Source organism: Cannabis sativa, chromosome 6 (genome assembly GCF_029168945.1).
Source record: "Cannabis sativa cultivar Pink pepper isolate KNU-18-1 chromosome 6, ASM2916894v1, whole genome shotgun sequence".
NCBI classification, from domain to species: domain Eukaryota; kingdom Viridiplantae; phylum Streptophyta; class Magnoliopsida; order Rosales; family Cannabaceae; genus Cannabis; species Cannabis sativa.
In genome coordinates, this window is record NC_083606.1 from 20,292,188 (window position 1) to 20,309,407 (window position 17,220).

General features: G+C 39.5%; 2 protein-coding genes across 2 annotated transcripts; one reads left to right on the forward strand and one right to left on the reverse strand.

The window, feature by feature from the left end:
- The first annotated feature begins 3,342 nt into the window (after window positions 1-3,342).
- On the forward strand, window positions 3,343-3,848 carry LOC115724733 (uncharacterized). Its single transcript, XM_030654068.2, has one exon. The coding sequence runs from the start codon at window positions 3,492-3,494 to the stop codon at window positions 3,696-3,698; it is 207 nt and encodes a 68-aa protein (XP_030509928.1). The 5' UTR covers window positions 3,343-3,491; the 3' UTR covers window positions 3,699-3,848.
- A 796-nt stretch (window positions 3,849-4,644) lies between these two features.
- Window positions 4,645-4,998, reverse strand: LOC115695149 (uncharacterized). Its single transcript, XM_030622239.1, has one exon. It carries the CDS (start codon window positions 4,996-4,998, stop codon window positions 4,645-4,647), a length of 354 nt encoding a protein of 117 aa, XP_030478099.1.
- Between the last annotated feature and the right edge of the window lie 12,222 nt (window positions 4,999-17,220).

The window sequence follows — 17,220 nt, forward strand, 5'->3', positions numbered from 1 at the left end:
ATTAGGGCTTGTAACTTTAACAAACATTTAATTATAACTTCTAATTCTCTGACTACGTATCGATTTTTACGTAATCATTGATTTCCACTCGTTCATGAGACTCTAAAGATTTTCAGGTACCTCTCAAAGTTTTGAACTTCTAGGTTTGGGAATTCCATTTTTGAATGAAACCCTTTCTTTTTATCCTGAATCTGATCTGATCTAAAATTTGTTTTTCATCGATCTTTCACTCCATCAAACTCTCACTTTCCTGTCTCCCATCTTTTGTAGATGAACCCTAGTAATTTTTGGAGAGGCAGACACCATATTGACCAAGACTTACTACAAATTTTATATGAAGATTATCATCGGCTCTGTGCAAGTTCATCATCATCCAACGATGATCTGTCAAACTCTAGTTTTGAAGCCTGGGGAGATAAGTAGTTAACAACGCTATCCCTAGAGCCTGAGGTGCAACATCACTGGTACCCCAACCTAATATGTGGAGAAGGATACAAACGCTTCATCTGAGAGTTAAAGAAAGGTTAGAGGCGTTATTTGCCTACTTTTTGGACGTACAGAGTCTAGCCCAGTATTGTTGACACTCTGCGTAAAGGTCGTGCAACCATATCTTCTAAGGGAACTGTCGTTGCTGAGTAAACTGTAACCGTTGCTCAGCCAAAAATTGAACCTAAACTTTTTTCCAAGCGTAGAATAATGATGCGGACAAAGCAAACAATGAGGAAAGCTTCAAAGAGAGACCCACACTTTAAGCCAGCTTACAGTCCTTGCCAGCTATAGCATAACACACCTATAGCATTATCTTTTATGTTGAGGTTCAACAACCTTTCTTTTCCTAATTTTCTTATTGAAGTATATGGCAACCTTTAGCTGGTAGGCTTGTAATCTTTGATTAGATTGGTCCCATTTTTTCAACTAGGTCTAAGGATTCAACAAAGAGACTATGGTTGATAACCTCGTTGAATGTTGCTTTTCTATTAGATGACAATTCTAGTTTGACGAACAACATTGCTTCATACCCATATGTCATTGCAAAGGGACTTTGACCAGTGGTCATCCTTTAAGTAGTTCTATTCTATGCAACCAAAGCACCTCAAGTAATTCTTTAGGCTAATTTCCTTTTGCTTTCTCGAGACATTTTTAATGTGTGTCTGAGGGTCTTGTTCATTGCTTTGACCTGTTCATTTGCTAGGGGGTAGGCTACTACAATGAAGCTTTTGACAATCCCATGCTTCGAGGGAGTCCATATTGGCAAATAAGTTTTTCACCACAAAATCTGAGACCTTTTTGGAGGTTATTATAGCTAACGGCTCGGCCTCCGTCCATGTTGTTAAGTAGTCGATCACTACAACTACATATTGAACTCAACTTTTTCCTTTTGGAAAATTTCTGATCATATTAACTCCCTAGATGGAAAATGACGAAGGACATTGCATTTGAGTCAGCTCATTTGGAGGAGCTCGGGGTATTTTTGTAAACTTTTGGCACTATTGCACTTTTTAACTTGAGCGAGAGAATCTTCCATAATTGTCAGCCAAAAATACTGTTGCCTAAGTATCTTTGAAGATACATTTTGCTGCGAGTGTGACTTCTACAAAATCCTTCATGGTCTTAGTAAAGAACTATGCAACTTCCTCCTTATTAACACACCTTAGGAGGGGTCGAGAAAATCTGCGTCTATACATCACTCCGTCTAGGATTTGGTACCGTGTAGCTTTTCCTTATCATTTTGCAGGCTTTATTTTTATCATTTGGGAGTGCTCCTGTTTTGAGGTAGGTTACAATTGAACTCATCCATATGGGCATGTTGCATGTTAACTTCTTCCGAACAGGCAATGCTTGGCTCTTCAAGTTATTCGGACTAGGTTTTTTTTGTCTAAAACTGTGCTGCTTGCTACCGTGTCAACCGTGCTACTTGCTAGTAGTTTTCATAAAACAACCTAAAAATTAAGAATGTGATTTTTATGTGAGATCGTCAAATGTTCATAATTGAAAAAAGAGTTGTAAGTTCTAATTATTAGATATTATTTATTATATTATCAAACAATCTAATATATATACTAATAAAAATATTTTTATGTAATTTTAACAATACTTTTTGGGACAGACTCGATACGATGCAAAAATAAAAAAGATTTATGACCATTAGAGCGAGAGTTGTTAGCAAACTTGCTTGCAGTGGTTCACGGTGATGACTAGAACACATGTATATAAGAATATTTTTTTTTTTTATTTTTTCTATGTTTTGATAACTCTTGAACACTTAGAATAATTTTTAAATATTTATGTAATAAATTTACTTAGAATAATGTAAATATATACATTTATTTAAATTGTCAATTTAATTTGTAGTTATATAAAATAAATGTATAATATAATATATTTATTTTATATAACTACAAATAATAATGCTCATACACAAAATACTTTTTAATTTTAATTATTTTTACCAATGATATATTATATTATTACTGTCATAATAACCCAATTATCTTCCCCAAGTGGTGGAGATGATCAACACAAAAAGAAACATTCATTACTAATAAATAGATAAATAAATAAAATACAAAAAGAAAATTTGAAATATCTTAACTTTTTTCCACACATACAATAAACATTACCCTACCATGAATTGCCAAGTTGGTAAAGTCCTCTAACAAATACATGAATAATATTTAATAAAAAAAACATCATTCAATTAATTATCGTGGCGTTTGGTAAAACTTTTTTAATCAGTTTTTTATTTTTGAAATTAAAAAAGTGAAAATATTTTTCAAAAACATGTTCTATAAAACTGTTTTCACTTTTCAATTTTTTAATTAAGAATCAAAATTTTAAAAATAAAAAAAGTCACTTTCAATATTTTTTAAACAGTTTTTTTTTCTTAAGCAATATTTTAGACTCCAACCAAACCCAAACCCAACCCCATTCCCCAACCCCCCCCCCCCCCCCCACCCCACAGCCCGGGCACTGACTCAGCCTCTGTCCCGAACCTGAATTCGACCCCGAATCTAGACCTAACTTAAATAAAATAAAGAAAAATAAAAATGAACTTTACATAACACACGTTTATTTTCTGTTTTTAAAATTGAAAAAATAAAATTAATTACAGAACACATTTTTATTTTTAAAATTTTATTTTAATTTTCGATAAAAAAATTAGAAAATAAAAATGTTATTAAATAACACATTTATTTATAATTTTTTATTACACTAGTACGACAACAACTTCTTCTAGAAAACCTAAACACGTGTCAACAATCTAACCCCACATCTACCCGTTAACTACTTGATGTTTAAATGCTCTCGTTATATACATATAAACGCCATATAGAGAAAAGGTTATACATCAACCCAATTTTGAGTCAGACTTCTACACTAAGTAAAGCATTTATCACAATAAATAAATGGATTAATAAAGTCAAGAAAAGAGTATTCATCGAATTTGATAGAGGACCTGGAGTGCCTAGAGTGTTATAGCATTACAACAAATGGTTTGTTTTTGTTTTCTGGTGGATCAGACAAGGAAGATAAAGAGAAGCAAGCCAGCCGCTGGAACTTGCTCCCGGTGCGGCGCTGGGGCCAGTGTCGCCGATATGAGGACTGAGACAAGGTTCTGTTATGTTCCCTTTTATTGGAAATCTTGGAGAGCTATCATATGCACTTTTTGTGGAGCCATTCTTAAATCATATAGATAAGGTTTTTATTTGTCTTCAAATTTAAAGAAAGAAATCAAAGTACTCGCATGTATAATAATTTAATAGTTTTGGGGTTTACGTCATTGGTATTGTAATATATTTTATTTGTTTAATAATCAAGTTAAATACATGTATGATATGATTTTATGATTTTTATCCCCTAAAATTGAGTGGTTCCTTTTAAGGAAAAAAAAAAGAAACACGGGTGATCCATTTTTTCTTATTAGCTAATAAATAATGAGCATTTTCTTATGGATAATAAAAATCTCATAACTGAAATCTTGAATTTAGTTCAAGTATGAAAAACATCCATATTTGTGTTTCAACTGTTGAAGGTTAGTTCAAGCAAGTGATATCTGTCATGCTCCTCCTAAGGCTGCTAAGGCTTGTGTGATTCTTATGGTTGGGAAGGCAGTTCACATGTATGGTCCTTGGATAAAAAGTGATTCAAGTCGTGGAAACTACTTTACCATGGTGGGAAAGGGAAGTGTGAATAAGGTATTTTTTTTCTTGCTGGAATGGCCATGAATAATGTCAAGGAATAAATTTTCTTTGGGATTTAAAAAAGAAGTCTAATTCACAAAGAAGAAAGCTTTTACCACTTCCACCAATTGAGCCCATTCATAAAAAATATTAGAAAGAGCAATTGCGGCCTTTACCATCAAGAGTATATCTATACTCCCGTTCTCCCATCATGACATATTACCTTGAAAAAAGACGACCATTTTAAAAGACATGCTCCTCTTATGGACATGAAGAGGAGAGTTGATGCCATGTTATTTGAGATTAAGGCATTGGAGAGAGATTGGTAAACCTTGTTCAGTACTAAAAATATTCGGAAGGTTGGGTTGATCATGGATCGTGCCAGCGGGTGTATGCTGACACTTGTTTTGTCGATGAGTCTTAGCGCTGGCTTTGTTCTTCTTGGCCTTGGGCGACTTCTTGCCTATGGGCTTGCCTCCGCTGTTATGTTATAATTCCACTTCCTTTTCTTATCAGAAGAAGAAGGAGAGTTGGATTTTGCTTCAACAATGTTTGATTCACCTTTCCTGGACTTATCCTTGTTAAGGTTTTCAAACACGGTCACCTCGTTCAACAATTGAGTCATGTTGAACTCTAGCTTATTCATCACATAGTTTGTGATGAAAGCTTTGAAGCAAGGAGATAACAACTCAAGTATCATACTCATTTGAGTCCTCTTGTCAATGATAGCCTCACGTGTCTCTGCCTTATGCATTAATTCAATCATGTGCAATACATGAGTTCTTACAGGGACAGCCTTATTCATCTTACAATTCATGTAGCTACGACTAGCATCATGTCTTGTTTGATTAGACTGCTACCCAAACATGGCTTGTAGAGAATTTAATATTTGAGATGCATTCTCCATATCTTCATGCGTCTTAGGTGGAACATCGTCCATGCTTACAAGCATGAAACATTTGGCCTTGTTGTTTGATTGAATCGAAGCATCATATCTTCCCTGATCATTTTTCGAGCATTACCAGTGGGCTCCTCAAGGTGCACCTCAGTTAGAAAAAATTTGTGATTATCACAAACTAACATTAAATTTTTATTCGATTTCTATTTATGAAAGTTATTACCATTCAGCTTCTCAAGTCCTAGTAAAGTAGTAAGGGGATTTGGCATGGTAGGCATGTATGAAATAAAGTGACACAATGATTATACAAGAATAATAATTATCATTTTACAATTACTCTAAACGTGATGCATGAGCGCATACAAGTAAAATACATAAAATCTTGTTTAAGTTATTGTACGAAAAAACTCTTTGATAATTGATTGATTCCTTAGGGGGACAAAATCTAAGTCGTCTCGAAGCTAGACTATACTTCTTTGGTGTTGACCAATAGAGATTGTCGGTTACATTGAGATGTACTCCTTCTCCCACTCACTATTTTAGGTTAATGTGTTTGTTTTATTAATTTCTATAATTAATACATATTTACTACTTTAATAATTATGATTAATTTATTTATAATATAAGCCTTGAATTATAAATAAATTTTTAGTCATAATTATCAAATATGAATTTACTCTTTAATTCTTAATTTAAAAATATTTGAAATTAATAAGTTAATTTTAAGTTACCAAGTTAATTCTAAATTAATCTTAGCCAGTTTACATGCTTTCAGTTTTGAAAACAAAGGTAAACACATAAACACATAGGACAATCCTATATCATGTTTCTACTATAAGATGCATGATAAAATAAAACTGTATGGGATTTCTATGTATGACATATTATTCACAACTGCTCAAGTGGTTGCTGGAAAAGGAAAGGCGATAGTTGAGGAGCCAGACCAAGGAGACTCCTCCAATGAGGATGCCCCATCTTTACTTGTTCGTGAGGGTGCTCCTCCTAAAGTTAAGTGTAGCTTTTCCAATAATTAATCTTGTTTACTCTTTACTTATTTAAATATTTACCAAGTATTTTCTTCTGGGCAGCTATGTCAAACAAGTCAGAAGGTATGCTAAAGAGGGAGGTCAGTGATAGTTCTAGCCAGAAGTTACCTATTAAGTAGCCAAGGTTAGGAGATATTACTCTGGTTAGCATTGCTCTGAGTTCGCAGACACCCCGCCTGGATGCTAAGAAGAGTTAGTGGTTATAACCATAAACATCCTCGACTCTTCCCTTATGACTAAGAAGTTCTCTAAGACTCTACCTCTGACATCTTAGGCAAAAGATCCAATATCTTTTAAGGGCTCGTTTTGGACTAATGCGACCAACGCTTAATGGCACAACCTTCCTAAGCCAAATGTCACTCCACCTGCTGTGCAACCTATAACCAAAAAGGCTAAGGAAATGGGTAGTTTTTACCAAGATCGTTTAATGACCGAGATATATGAGTAGCTCTCTATTGCTGTGGATATGCTAGTGGAACTCTTGGTTGGTGGAGTTTGGAAAGAAATAACAAGGTTGGGTCAACAATTTAAATTTTTTATACGGATTATGTCATATAGATAGGTTAACTTGCTTTATTGTTTCTTTTTGTAGTCTAATATGAATCTGGCTTATGCTTACTCCCTAGCTAAGTAAGCAACTCTCAAAACCAGCATGTTCACCAATGATCTGAAGAAGGCCTTGGAGGAGGCCAAAGGTGATGCTGACCAGAAGAGCATTCGACTTAGTGAAATGAACAAGCAACTCATTGTTGTGGATAAAATGATCAAAGTCTTAAAGCAGCGAATTGAGGATATGTCGTCCACTACTAAGCAAGAGGAGGACCTGGAGTAGGAGTCCAAAAGAGTACAGGAGCTCACTGATGTGATGGAAGGACTCTAAAAACTTCTTCAAAACCAGGAGGCTAAGATTAAGGAGTTGACCAAGGCTCTTAAGCAAAAAGATGAATCCTCTTTGAAGGAGAATATTGCTCTTGAGGAAGCATTGGTTGCTGAGCGGGAGGCACATACTAAAGATGTTGAGTATCATGAAGAAATCATTGCAGAACTGTTTTATGAATTCTAGAAATCTAACCTCGAGGCTAACTTTGGCTATCTTGAAGATGACATTTGTGAAGACATGCTCGAGTATTGCGAGATGAGGAAAGCTGAGGATGAGGCAGAAAAATCTGTCAAGACAACTTATGAGGAAAATATGAAATCTAATCTTTCTTTTATCGTCTAGAATTCAGAAACTTTGGTTGCTCATCATGAAGAGCCTAGGATAACGTGGCCTACCAAGCAACTTTTAAACTTGGTTTACTTTTATTTATGTTTTTCTTAAGACAAATAGATGCCTGGGTAGCTTTTAAGCCTTGATTTATTCTGCTTCTTTATCTTAATATGAATATATTTGGCTTTTCAATTTTGTCCTTGAATTTTATCATTTTTTTCTTTCTACCGATGTTGGTGTAGGTGCACCCAAGTGACTGAGCAGACTTTTGACTCTTGGTCACTTCAAATCAACAAGTTTCTTATTTGTCTATTCGACTCTTAAGTCTAAGCGAACCTTTTTGCATGGATGTTAGGTATGACTTGCTATAATTTTTTAATAGAAATATTAAATTAAAAAAAATTGAACAATAATTAATCTTTATTCATTTATTGGTCGGTATGCATTGTTACTGAAGTAACGTACATTTATTGAATTATAAAGAGCTATTACATGATCTGTTCTAATCTTTAGCTAATTAAAATAAAAAAGACTTTTGAGCGGTATATCTCATCTGTAATCCCTAACTTTTGTCCACTGAACGTGGCATGTCCATGTAAGCTAAGACCAAGTACACATAAAATGTAGTCACACCAATAGTAGGACAAATCGCCTTACAATGTATGGCAAAACTGTAAAGCAGCAAGCGAAACGAGTTAAGTGAGTTGTCAAGGAGCTGTACCACCATGTCTGGCTGGCCAAGGGGAGCATATAGGCTAGCAGAGATGAGCTTATATGGCTGTCTAGGGCTTGGGCACAAGCTGGCCAACTACAAGGTGACTTTTAGACAAAGGAAGAGTCCGTTTGACCAACGAAGTCTGCCCTCTACAAGGAAAAGGTATTCAAGGGCTAGATTCCACCTACAAAGGTTGGCCTCTAGCTACAAAGGTTGGCCTCAACCTACCAAGGTTGTCCATCACCAAAGTTTCCCATCACCAAGGCTGACCATCACAAAGGTTGGCCATCAGCTACTAAGGCTGGCCAACACATGCAAAGACCTGGCCAACTCTTAACAAAGCTGGCAGAAACTTAGCTTGTCAGTCCATGGCAGGAACATGGCTGGCCAATCTTTAACCTGCAGGCATTGTATTGTCGGCCAGCCTGCATCCTGTAGGTGCATCACCGGCCAACCTTTGGCCTGGTAGGATTTTTATGTGCATCTCTCATTCATGGATAACAATTCAAGCAACGATTTTGGCCTTGAATGCCCACAAAAATAGAGGGAAAATATCTACTTTTGATGGGTAATTTATCATTTATATTTTATTAATTAATTATGTAAATAATAGCTTTATTACCTATTTCTAAGGGATATTAGGCATGTAAGCTCTACTATATAAAGAGCATTACCTAAACCTAAAAAGTCTATGTTATTAAGTCTTAAGCCCTAAGACATTAAGTCTTAAGCCCTAAGACATTAAGCCTTTAAGCTCCCTATCCTCTCAACTCTAAGTCTAAAACCTTAACTCTCTCTTCTCCTCTCTCCTACATGCCTCGAAGGCTCTCTCTCACTTGATACTTGCCTACTTTATTCATACATTGTAATCTTAAGAGAGCTACTACAAATTCCACAACACTTGTGATATGAGTAGTACTATCTCTGGTATGAATACAACCAAAAGGGGAGTAGGACATTACCTACTAACTAAGGGGGTCGACCTCTATAGTATCTTATGTCTCATTTACTTTTCTATTCTTATTGTATAGCACGTGGCAAGTATCAACATGAAATAGACTTCCACTGTCAGTGGCCAAATCTAAGGTCAATAGTTTAGTGCTTTCATTGAGAGAGAGTTGTTAATTTATCTGATCAAATGCCATAATTTAAAACAAGGAGAAATTTGGCTACAACTTTTGTCTCATCGGGTCATCCTCAAGACCCTATGACGACAGATCTTGATGTTTGTGTTCTAGTCATAACTAGAATCTCTACAAACCCAACAAATGTGGCCAACCCTGCCATCTTGACAGGCACCACAAACCTAGCCACCACAACTAGTCAGGTGGACATTACCAACCTAGTTGGTCTTAATGGCCAACCTCTACTGCCTAGGGATGACCCTCCACTGGCGCCTCGTATTGAAGGAATAGCTAACATGGAGCACCACGGTAGGATCTGGTCTTCGATATTAAACTGGAGAGATGGGGCAAAGAATTGGTGAGCCAGCCAAGAATTGGTGAGATGGGGCCAAGAATCTCGAGTTAGCCAAACTTAGAGAGGCCATCTGTCAAGTTAGCCAAAATGAAGAACCACACATTGTTCGCTACGATGCATTTGCAGAATAGAGACTTAAATATCTGAAAGGGTAATGGCGGCAAAACCCCCAATACTTTCCTTTTGCTTTCGTTAAACCCCCACAACCCAAATTTCTGCGGGTAAACCCCCAAAACCACGAAACAGTTAGCAATTTACCCTTTCCGTCCAAATTTACCTGTTAAGTGCTAGGTTGGCTTGTCCACGTGGACACAATATACACGTGACACAATTTTATTGGTCCACGTAAAAACTTATTTAAAAAAAATTAAAAAATTAATTTAAAATTAAAAAATATATATAAATAAATAAAATAATTTTTTTTTCCTTTTCTTTCTTTTTCTGTCTCTCTCTCTGTAACTCATTCATCTCTTTCTCTCTATCTTTCTCTATCTTAACACCACCATCACTCCTCTTCAAAAATATCACCACCACCACCACCATCATCCACCACGCCCACCACCACCACCACCATTCACAACCACCGAAACCACCACCCACCATTTCTAAAATCACCACCACCTACTGGTGCCAAAACCACCACCACTGCCTATTTTTAAATTCAAATCACAACAAAAAAAAATCAAAACAAAACACCACCCAACAAATAAACAAACACACATATATATACAAAATTTCAGTCCAAAAACACATACACAGATCTATTAACAAGATTGCAAAGAAAAATTTTGAAAACCCTAAATGAGAGAAAGGGGGTATCGGGCAAAGAGAATAGGGCTCAGTGGTCCTCGGCCAATGGCTCGGTGTCCTCGTCAATGCTCGGTGGTCCTCGTCGACGGCGGACCTGGACCTGCATCATCATCATCATCGAGAGAAGATGGATGAGAGAGAGACAGAAAAGAGGGCTGAGAGAAGAGGGTTGAGAGAGAGAGAGGAGATCGACTTACCTGGGTCGGGGGCGCCTCAGCAACGGCGTGCGCCTGGCACGGTGGTCGTCGGCGACGGCGCCGTGGGTTAGGTCGCTGCATCGAGAGAGAGAGAGAGAGAGAGAGAGAGAGAGAGAGAGAGAGAGAGAGAGAGAGAGAGAGAGAGAGAGAGAGAGAGAGAGAGAGAGAGAGAGAGAGAGAGAGAGAGAGAGAGAGAGAGAGAGAGAGAGAGAGAGAGAGAGAGAGAGAGAGAGAGAGAGAGAGAGAGAGAGAGAGAGAGAGTGTAAAGCCCGCTTAGTTAATTTGGAAATTAGTAGTTGTTTTTGATTAATTATGAAATTATTTATAGCTTTTTAAATAATTTATTATACTGTTATTTATGCTATTCAGTAGCTTGCCTATTTTGTAATTCCGGTGCCCGGTATTTTGGAACTCGGCGTTTGGCTCAGTAGGAATCACAACTTAGTATGTTAGCAGTTTGGGGACGGGTTTTAGACATTGGGAATGTCGGGAATGGCCGGGAATTTAGAATTTCCCAAAAATACCCCTTTAGTGATTTTTAAGTGATTTTATGGTGGAGGGGCAAAATGGTCTTTTTGCCCCATTAGTGTTTTGTCCTACGTGAGTTTATTATTTGAAAAATAAATAATTGTTTGAGTGTTATTTGGCTGAAATGAGTTTATGTAAGTGTTTTATTCATTATTCCATTTTCAAAAAAATTACTAAGTAAAGAAAAGAAAGAAAATTTCAAAAGATCAACTCTCATTCTCTCTCTCTATTTCGGCTGGTGCATGGGGTTTCAAAGGCTGGGTTTTTCCATCAATTTCTAGCTAGATTCATCAAAACTTTGGAACTCTTGTTTGTGGTAGGTGTTGCTTATTTTTCCTCCTTTATTTTCTTGATGAAAATGGTGAAAAGTTGAGTAAATGCATGCTTTTTGTGGCTGTTGATATTGCTGTGTTTGATTGTTGATTTCTGAAGTTTAAATCATGTCTAATTGAAGTTAAATGAATTGTTTGAAGCATGTTAGCTAGGTTGTTCAAAGCTTTGAGTTTTCAATGCAAAAATGTGATTTTTGGAAGAAAATATAGTGAATCTGTTTCTGTGATGTTGCTGTTGTTTTTAATTGTTTTCAGAGGCTTAGATAAGCTTGATTAAGTAGAATTAAGCTAGTGGAATGCATGATTAGGTGGTTTTGCTCAAGTTTGAGATTAGAACTCAAAGCTTGAGCTCCAATGGCATTTTTCATGTTTGAGGTTTCTGGGTTGTTTTGATGCCTTGGATATGTTCTAGGGAAGGTATAGAACAGGTCTGGAAAGTTTGAGGTGATTTGGGGTTGAATTGTGCAAGTTATGAGAATTTGATGTTACTGCCTGCGAGGAACCGGAATTCCGGTTGTGCATCCGGAATTCCGGATGAGGGTCCTGAATTTTCCAGAACCGGAATTCCGGTTGGGCAACCGGTCTACCAGTTGGGGAATTTTCAGAAACCCTAGTTTTCCTCGTTTTTATGTTTTAGGGGGTATTGCCATGCTTTTTATCGATAGGGAAACTTTTAGTTCCTAGTTTTAGTCCCCGGGAAGTGATTTAGCGTGTCACTTATAGCGTTGTGATTTTTATGGTTTAGGAGCCAGTAATCCGCCGCTCAGCTTCAGTTCTAGTCAGGTTGACCGGCACACCTGAATTCGGAATCCAGGTAAGATTAGTATAACAGTATGCATATGTAGATTACATGTTTAGCGAGCATGTAGGAAGCCTATTAGATTACATTAGTTGTATGTTGGCTTCGAACCATCCAACCTTGTCACGTCGGTACAGGCTGGAGTATGACCAGCAGCCGGAGTATGACCGGTTTGACCGATCAGGCTGACATTGGTTGGTGGTTCCGTGCTATTGACGTATCCCGTCGGTACAGGCTGGAGTATGACCAACGGCGGAGTATGACCGGCTCGACCGATCAGAGGATATAGTAACACGTCGGTACGACAGCCGGAGTATGACCAAGCCGAGTATGACCGGCTCGACCGATCGGGTTGTTACGTGTTAATAGTACCGTCCCTATGAACGTTCGTAACTCGCACCATGTTGGACATGGCAGTAGTGGCTCAGTACCATGTTGGACATGGCAGTAGCGGGACTCAGTATCGTGTTGGACACGGCAGTTAGTATTATGTATGAGTATTATTATGCTTTTCTTACTGAGTCTGTCGACTCACAGTTCTACATTGATGTGTAGGTAAAGGCAAGGCTAGAGCTGATGGACCGTGAGCGAGCTTATGAGATTGTACATGTCGGGGCGGTTAGGCCTGGAGCGTACGATCATCGGGACAGCGAGGCTGATTTTTTTGTAACTGGTCGTTAGACGACTTTTATTTTATGTATCAGTTAAACAGTTAAACTTTTTGTAAATATTTTTATAATCGGGATCCCGAGTCTTTTGTAATATTGTTTTATAAATTTTAATTAATCACGTTTTTCCATAAACCTCGTTGATTAGCAACGAGCTGCACAGCATGTTTTAAAAATCACGTAATACGCCTATGTTAGTTAGGGTGTTACAATTTGGTATCAGAGCCGCCAGGTTGTCTTCCGAAGATCGTCACGACATGTACAATCATCATCAGCAGTTAGCTCGGTTCACGGTTCAGTAAGCCTTTATTGCTTTAGTAGTTTATTTTATTCAGTTATGAAAAAGAAAAGCCTGTTAGGAAGCATGTTAGTAGCCTGATAGTAGAATAGGCGCATGTTTCGTTTTTAATTTCCAAATTAAGCGGCATTAGTAAAGCTCTCGATGATCGTGACCTGAAGTGCCAACTTTGGATTTCGAGGCGGTTCAGACTAGATGGACGCCAGACGAAATATTAGGAGTCAGGGCATCTCAGTCGGGTCAGATCAAGGTTGAGGAGCTCAGTTCCCCTCAAGTGTTTTGGGCCGAGGTAGAGGTCCCAGGGGCAGGGTTCGCGGTTGGAGTGATGTTAACTCGCCGCAGGCTGCCCAAGTCAATCAGGAAGCCCAGAATTGGGAAGTTACGGTTTGCGGAACTGCAAGCCCGGATAGAAGAGCAAGATCTCGAGATTCGCAGGTTGAGACGACAACAGGTGCTCTCAGCCCAAAGGCTCCGTAGTTCCGGTGGCACCGCCCCCGCCGCCTGTGCCGAGATAGTGGTGGCGGCCAATAGATTGGAACTTTTGTACGAACGGTTCCGGAAGCAGGCACCTCCGGTTTTCCTGGGAGGTCCGGATGTGATGAAAGCCGAGCAATGGCTGACGGTGATCACCAAGATTCTGAATTTTATGGGTGTCACCGGGAACGACAGAGTGGTGAGTGCCACTTTTCAGTTTTAAGAAGACGCTCTGGTCTGGTGGAACATGGTGTCTCAGATCCATGACGTCATCTCTATGACCTGGGAAAGGTGTTAGGAATTCTTCAGCGTTAAATGTTATAACGAGGCGGTCAGAAGCGCCATGAGGAAAGAGTTCGCCCACCTGACCCAGCGAGAGAATATGAGCATGACGGAATATATTACTCAGTTCAGCTGGTTGGCGAAGTTAGCCTCGGGATTTTTGCCAACCGATTTCAGTAAGAAAGAAAATATCTCGATGGACTTAATGTGAAGATCAAGTATGACCTTATGAACACTACCGACGATAAGACCATCTAAGCTGAGATGGCGAAGAAAGCATGGTGAGCTGAGGGCGCAGCTAGATGTATGTGGAATCAGTTAGGACTCCGGAATGTGGCGGGGCTCCTACCCCTCCTGCGTCAGGTTTCAGCAGGGGAGGTAGTGGTTCGGCCATGGACTGGAGGAGGAATCATCCACTGCATCCGGTGGCTCGAGGCAGAACAAGAAGTTCCGAGGGAACCAGAATCAAGACAGTCGTCAGGGTAGTGTTGAGACCCGTTATTCCTACTGGAGTATCTCATTAGTAAGAGGCATCCTATGGATGAGTGTTTAGGTCAAGGATGTATGGTGTGGCAGCCAGAGTCTTTAGAAAATTGGATAGAAGAAGAGAGTTAAGCGCTGATCTGATAGAGATGAGTTTAGTCGAATTCGATATTATTCTAGGAATGGATTTCCTATCTAAATATTCGGCGAGCATTGACTGTAAAAGGAAGATGGTGGTCTTCCAACTGGAAAGCGAAGAACCATTTGTATTTGTGGGTTCAGTTCAGGGATCTCGGATCCCGGTGATCTCGGCTATGTCAGCGAGAGAATTGTTGCACGGCGGTTGCTTAGGGTTTCTGGCCGTGGTGGTGGACACCACTCGGCCAGATACCATTCGGCCAGAGGACATCAGGGTGGTTCGGGAATTTTTGGATGTTTTTCCCGAAGAACTTCCTGGGTTACCACCTCAGCGGGAGATTGATTTCGTGATTGACTTGGCACCAGGGGTGGAACCGGTTTCCAAAGCCCCGTATAGGATGGCTCCAGCTGAACTTAAGGAATTAAAGATTCAGCTCCAAGGGTTGCTTGACATAGGGTTCTTTCGGCCCAGTGTGTCACCCTGGGGAGCCCCGGTTTTGTTCGTCAAGAAGGAGGATGGATCTATGAGGATGTGCATCGACTACAGGGAATTGAACAAGCTGACGGTGAAGAATAAATATCCATTACCTCGTATCGATGACTTGTTCGATCAGCTTCAGGGGAAGACGGTCTTTTCTAAGATTGATCTCCGTTCGGGTTATCATCAGTTGAGAATCCGAGAGGAGGACATTCCGAAGACAGCTTTCCGCACTAGGTATGGACATTACGAGTTTCTGGTTATGTCATTCGGACTAACCAATGCTCCTGCAGCATTCATGGACCTGATGAATAGAGTATTCAAGGATTTCCTCGATATCTGTGTGATTGTGTTTATCGACGACATCCTTGTGTACTCTCAATCAGAAGAGGAGCATGAGTTACATCTTCAAATGGTACTGCAACGACTTCGAGAACATAAGCTTTACGCCAAGTTCAAGAAATGTGAGTTCTGGTTGTCTCAGGTGTCCTTCCTAGGGCACATTGTGAGTAAAGATGGGATCAAGGTGGATCCCGAGAAGATTGAATCCGTCAGGGATTGGCCGAGACCGAAGACAGTGACAGAGATCAGAAGCTTTTTAGGATTAGCTGGGTACTACCGTAGGTTCGTGGAGGGGTTCTCCAAAATTTCAATGCCCCTAACCGAACTTACAAAGAAGAATCAGCGGTTTAATTGGTCAGATAAATGCGAAGCTAGTTTTCAGGAGCTGAAACAGAGGTTGATTACCGCTCCAGTGCTAGCTTTGCCTTCGGACAAGGAGAAGTTGTAGTATATTGTGACGCATCCAAACAGGGTTTGGGGTGTGTATTGATGCAAGCCGACCGGGTCATCGCTTATGCCTCCCGTCAGTTAAAGGATTATGAACAGCGATACCCGACTCATGATTTAGAATTGGCCGCAGTGGTTTTTGCACTGAAGATTTGGCGGCATTACCTTTATGGGGAGAAGTGTGAGATCTATACCGACCATAAAAGTCTCAAGTACTTTTTTTTTTACTCAGAAAGATTTGAACATGAGACAAAGGCGTTTGTTGGAATTAGTGAAGGATTATGATTGTGAGATCCTCTATCATCCCGGAAAAGCCAACGTAGTGGCCGATGCCCTGAGCAGAAAGGGTCCCGGGCAAGTAGCTAGTATGGTTCAGATCTCACCTTAGCTAGCAGAGGATATGATTAGATCCAGCATTGAGTTTGTGGTAGGTCAGCTTCACAACTTAACGCTGCAATCTGATCTGTTGGAAAGAATAAAAGTCGCTCAGATGACAGATCCGGAGTTAGTGAAGATCCGAGATGAGGTGTTGGCTGGTCAAGACAAGGACTTTTCAGTGTCAGACAGTGGGATGCTTTTGTATTAGCCAGAGTTTGTGTTCCGAGCAGTATGGAACTTAGAAATGAGATCTTTGAGGAGGCTCATTCTACTCCATATTCTCTGCATCCCGGCACCACCAAGATGTACCAAGATCTGAAACCGTACTTCTGGTGGAGCGGTATGAAGAAGAATTTGGTAGAATTCGTATCGAGATGCCTCACGTGTCAGCAGATTAAGGCTGAACATCAGAGACCAGCAGGGTTGTTGCAGCCTCTAACCCTACCAGAATGGAAATGGGAGGATATTACGATGGATTTTTTGGTCGGGTTACCTAGGACAACGGGTTTATTTGATTCCATCTGGGTAGTGGTGGACCGATTTACGAAATCTGCTCACTTTCTGCCGGTTAGAACAACATTTTCAGTGGATCAGTTGGCAGAACTGTACGTCAGAGAGATAGTAAGACTTCACGGGGTACCGAAGTCTATAGTTTCGGACAGGGATCCGAAATTCACCTCCAAATTTTGGCAAAGTTTGCAACGGGCAATGGGTACAAAGCTAAAATTCAGTACAGCATTCCATCCTCAGACAGATGGTCAGTCCGAAAGGACAATTCAGATATTGGAGGATATGTTGAGAGCCTGTGTTATGGACTTTGAAGGCTCATGGAGTAAATATCTACCGTTGATAGAATTTTCGTACAACAACAGTTATCAGAGTACGATAGGGATGGCTCCCTACGAACTGTTGTACGGTAGAAAGTGTAGATCCCCTATCCACTGGGATGAGTCAGGGGAGAGGAAATACCTGGGTCCAGAGTCAGTTCAGCGGACCAATGAGGCGATAGAAAAGATAAAAGCTAGAATGCTTGCCTC

Excerpts from the sequence above, each read along its gene's own strand:
- LOC115695149 (XM_030622239.1), bottom strand. The coding sequence starts at position 4,998 with ATGAATTGTAAGATGAATAAGGCTGTCCCTGTAAGAACTCATGTATTG.
- LOC115724733 (XM_030654068.2), top strand. The coding sequence starts at position 3,492 with ATGGTTTGTTTTTGTTTTCTGGTGGATCAGACAAGGAAGATAAAGAGA.